At 40.2% G+C, this 4,105-nt stretch overlaps 1 protein-coding gene across 1 annotated transcript; it reads right to left on the reverse strand.

Annotated features, from left to right (window-relative positions):
* Positions 1–470: 470 nt before the first annotated feature.
* Positions 471–3,861, reverse strand: LOC119484925 (small integral membrane protein 28-like). Its single transcript, XM_037764107.1, has 2 exons — positions 3,763–3,861; positions 471–893 (listed from the first exon to the last, which is right to left on the reverse strand). The coding sequence occupies exons 1-2, from the start codon at positions 3,859–3,861 to the stop codon at positions 471–473; spliced, it is 522 nt and encodes a 173-aa protein (XP_037620035.1).
* Positions 3,862–4,105: the final 244 nt, after the last annotated feature.

Genomic DNA, 4,105 nt, shown 5'->3' on the forward strand with positions numbered 1-4,105 from the left:
GGTTTATGAGAAAACAGTTGCCTGCTGCTGCTGGAAACATAGTTGATGAGAGCGCTTGGATTGAACCAGACAGTAAATGTACCGTAAAACCAAAACTACAAGCTAAAAGAGGCTAAAAGACTCTGTAGAGCTGCAGAGTTGAGTGATAATTACATACAGTAAGTACACAGACAACAGAGTTATAAAAACACCAAATATTGGAGTTATAATGTCTTTTTACACTGCAGCATTAAAGGGTAACTTCGGTATTTTTCAACTTAGACCCTATTTTCCCATGTTTTTGTGTCTAACTGACTAATAGGGAAAACAATTTCTGAAACTGGTCCAGTATTGAAGGAGAGCGCTGTAGAAATGAAAATCGAGCGGCGAGGGCAAGTGAGCAGCGTCATGGTAGAGTTACGTTCACAAAAAGTGCTTGTTTTTAATAGGGTCCAGGTTGAAAAATAACGAGGTTACCCTTTCATGCCTTATCACACATATCGGCCGCTGGCCTTGAGCTCGGGACACAGCTTGGCCTCCAGGTCCTCTATCTTTATCGACTCCACGTCTTTGGAGCTGGAGAGGCTGGCGGCCCGGGTGATCTTGGTGAGCGTCTCCTCGTAGGGCGGAGGCAGGTAGACCATGACGAAGACTCCGTCGGATCCATCAGAGCTGGTGCTGGTGTGGCGTTCTGCGTTCCTGGTCAGGGAGGAGAGGAACTCTGCGTTGCCCTCTGCGTCCTGGAGGTCCAGAGCAATGATGTTGGCCAGACTCAGTTTGCTGCGAGAACACCGGCGGTAGACCAAACCGACCAGGAGAGCGAGCAGGAGGATGGAGACAACCAGTATGACAACATAGAGCACCAGCTCCGTCTTTCTGTCCTCTGCCAGGTCCAACTCATTCCAGTTGTAGCCCTGGAGATCAACAAGGAAGAGTTGAGTTAAAGAAATATTTATCTATATTTTACAACAAGGGTCTCATTTTTGTAGTTTTGTTGATAATATTTTACACCAATATTTGACAACAGAAAGTTTGTCTGCATTATCAACCAGATCTCCAGGGGCCACAAAGGTGTCAGGTTCACTTAAGTACAATATTAATTGAGTTGTGCAACATACATTTCATAATGTTGTGGCTCAGTCTGTCAAAATCTAGTTCCAGCACCTATATTACTTTAGTTTATGTCATGTTCACATGGTGCACTTCTAAATAAAGTTCAAATAACCACAAACTACCATAACATAAGAACATTCAGACATACAGTGAACCTGGGGCAGGTTGTATTCTTCTGGGTCTCATAATACAATGAAGCTGTTGTCTATAGTGTGCTGTAAGTGATGGGAAGTTCGGGGCCCTGGGGGCACTAGGGGGGCATCAAGGAAAATATGGGAATCATTGATCTAACAGCAAAGCTTTATGAAAAACAACTTCATGCAGTCCAGATTGAACCTTTATAACAACCTGTAATTTTTGGTTTTCAGTGAAACGAATGTTACAGATTCAGAGTGATCCTCTATGGTGTAAATCTGCAGCGCTGCTCATCATCACGCATTACAAACTCTGAGTCTGATCCAGACAAGAAGGGCGATCCCGCACCCCTCCAGCTTTGAGAGAACAACATGCTGACATCCACTCAGAGTGTCCCAAATTCCCCCTGTCTCAGTTTTTCTAGCAATTAGTTAATGCTGCCTGGATTACCCAGAAGCATCCTGCAGACTCTGGTCCTCTGCAGTTTTAATTCTCAATCCATCTGACTGTCACTCAGCTGCCCTCGCTACAAAGTGTTGCTTTCCACAAAGTCTGAGACTCAACATGAGGCGCAAAGGATTCTCAAGGGACAGAAAAAAAGACATAAAGACAGACATATAAAAGAAATAAAGACACACATATAGAACACATTAAGGCAGACATAAAGACATACGTATAGAAGAAATAAAGACAGACATATAAAATACATAATAAGCAGACATAAAGACAGACATATAGAAGACATAAAGGCAGACATATAGAAGACATAACGACAGACATATAGAAGACATAAAGGCAGACATAAAGACAGACATATAGAAGCCAAACGACAGACATATAGAAGACCCAAAGACAGACATAAAGACAGACATATAAGAGACATAAAGACATACATATAGAACACATAAAGGCAGACATAAAGACATACATATAGAAGACATAAAGACAGACATATAAAAGACCTAATAAGCAGACATAAAGACAGACATATAGAAGACATAAAGGCAGACATATATAGGACATAACGACAGACATATTGAAGACATAGCGACAGAAATAAAGAAGACATTAAGACAGACATAAAGAAAAAAACAAAGAAAGACACTTTACTGTATCTCCTCTTTTGGTTCTCCAATAATATATAAAGATAAATCATAATTTAACTCCATTACAAAATAAACAATCTACCGTTCTCCTTTCCCTGTCTGAAATGTTTAGACATTAGAGGCCTTACAGCAGGATTTGTCGACCTTCTCTGGCTCATGATCCCATTTTAGACTCTAAAACTCTCATGAATTCAACAGTTGTCAGTTTGTCCGGGGAATTTTTATTCGGTTTTCACGAGTGAAGTGAGAATGAATAGATGTGTTATACTGCAGGTACTGTGTTTTATTGTAGGTACTGTAGGTGTTATACTGTACAGGTATGTAAATGATGGTAAATCTTAAAATTCTGGAATAAAAAAAAGTCATTAAATCAGCTTTAGTGTTTATTTTATAGGGGTAAGTGCAGAATGGACTAAAATAAAATAATCTGAAGAGTTGTGAGATGATTAATGGGGCAGTGAACAAGAAAAAACTGAAATACACAAATTTGTCTTAATTCTTTTTCTCCATTTGATTTTTGTGAATTATTGATGATTTGACCTCTTTTGGCCTCAAACAGTTACTGAAATTAAACTATTTGAGAGGTACAGAGGGGGAATCAAAGCATGTTGTAAAGGGTTTTGTATTGTATTTTATAATCTTATCATGCATTTTTGTAATCTAAAATCCTAAACTACAGCTGTCATAAACGAAGTGAAATAAAAAGTACAATATGTCCCTGTGATATGTAGTGGAGTAGCATAACATGGAAATACTCAAGTAAAAGTACAAATATGGTTTTGTAATTGCACTTGTATACCCTACTTGGGTAAATGTAGCCTATTTAGTTACTTTGCACCACTGCCAAACATAGATGAGACTTTATACAACACCTAACTTAAAAGGGAAACACATAATACACACAATACAGAGCACAAACATTAAGAAAATAAAAGCATGAAAAGCACCTGATCATCTATGACTGTGTCTGTTCCATCTTTAAAAACTGTTCTGAGTCGAGATTGAAATTATTTCAGTCGAGATTCATTTACAGCACAGGTGGATTCATACGATACGATACGATACGATACGATACGATACGATACGATATACTTTATTGTCCCACGGGGAAATTTTGCTTGGGTAATAGTGCTGCTCACAGCTGCAGCACATTATTACAAACATGTCATGGCCAAGCCTCATTCAAAGGAACAGCTTGTTATTAAGGTTGTTTTCAGCAAAGTCTCCAAATATATCTGATATTTCAGGCTGAACATCTGAAATATTTTTATTTGATATAAGTGTGTCTGGGTTTAAGCCCTTAAACAAGTAGAAACACAATGTAAGGGACAGTTTCTATCACTAATTTTCAATCCACATAATTGTAGGTACATTTTAAGGATGAGAGGTGAACACATATTTTCAGCTGCTGACCTTGGACTCTACACACCTGCTTCTCCTGTGTTGAAGGTGATCCTGTCACCCAGTCGTACGAGCCTCTGCCTGCAGGTCCAAACCTCATCCAGCTGCTCTCCAGTAGCATTCGCATGATGCTCAGGTGACAAAGATGGTGGTGGTGGTGGTGGTGGATGGACGGATGGAGAAATGTGTGTTTGTGGAGTAAATTGATGGTGATCAACTAAAGCATCCAGTTGTTGTTCCAGTGGAGTAAACAGAGCACAGAGCCGTGGAGGGTGGTCAGGGAGGGGGGGAGGGAGGGAGGTTAGTCGTTGGGAGTCGAGGGTGAGATGGGCGGGTTGATGGGGGGGGGGCACGAGCTAAGCAGCTGCTCA

The sequence above is a fragment of the Sebastes umbrosus genome, chromosome 3 (assembly GCF_015220745.1).
Source record: "Sebastes umbrosus isolate fSebUmb1 chromosome 3, fSebUmb1.pri, whole genome shotgun sequence".
Lineage (NCBI taxonomy): Eukaryota > Metazoa > Chordata > Actinopteri > Perciformes > Sebastidae > Sebastes > Sebastes umbrosus.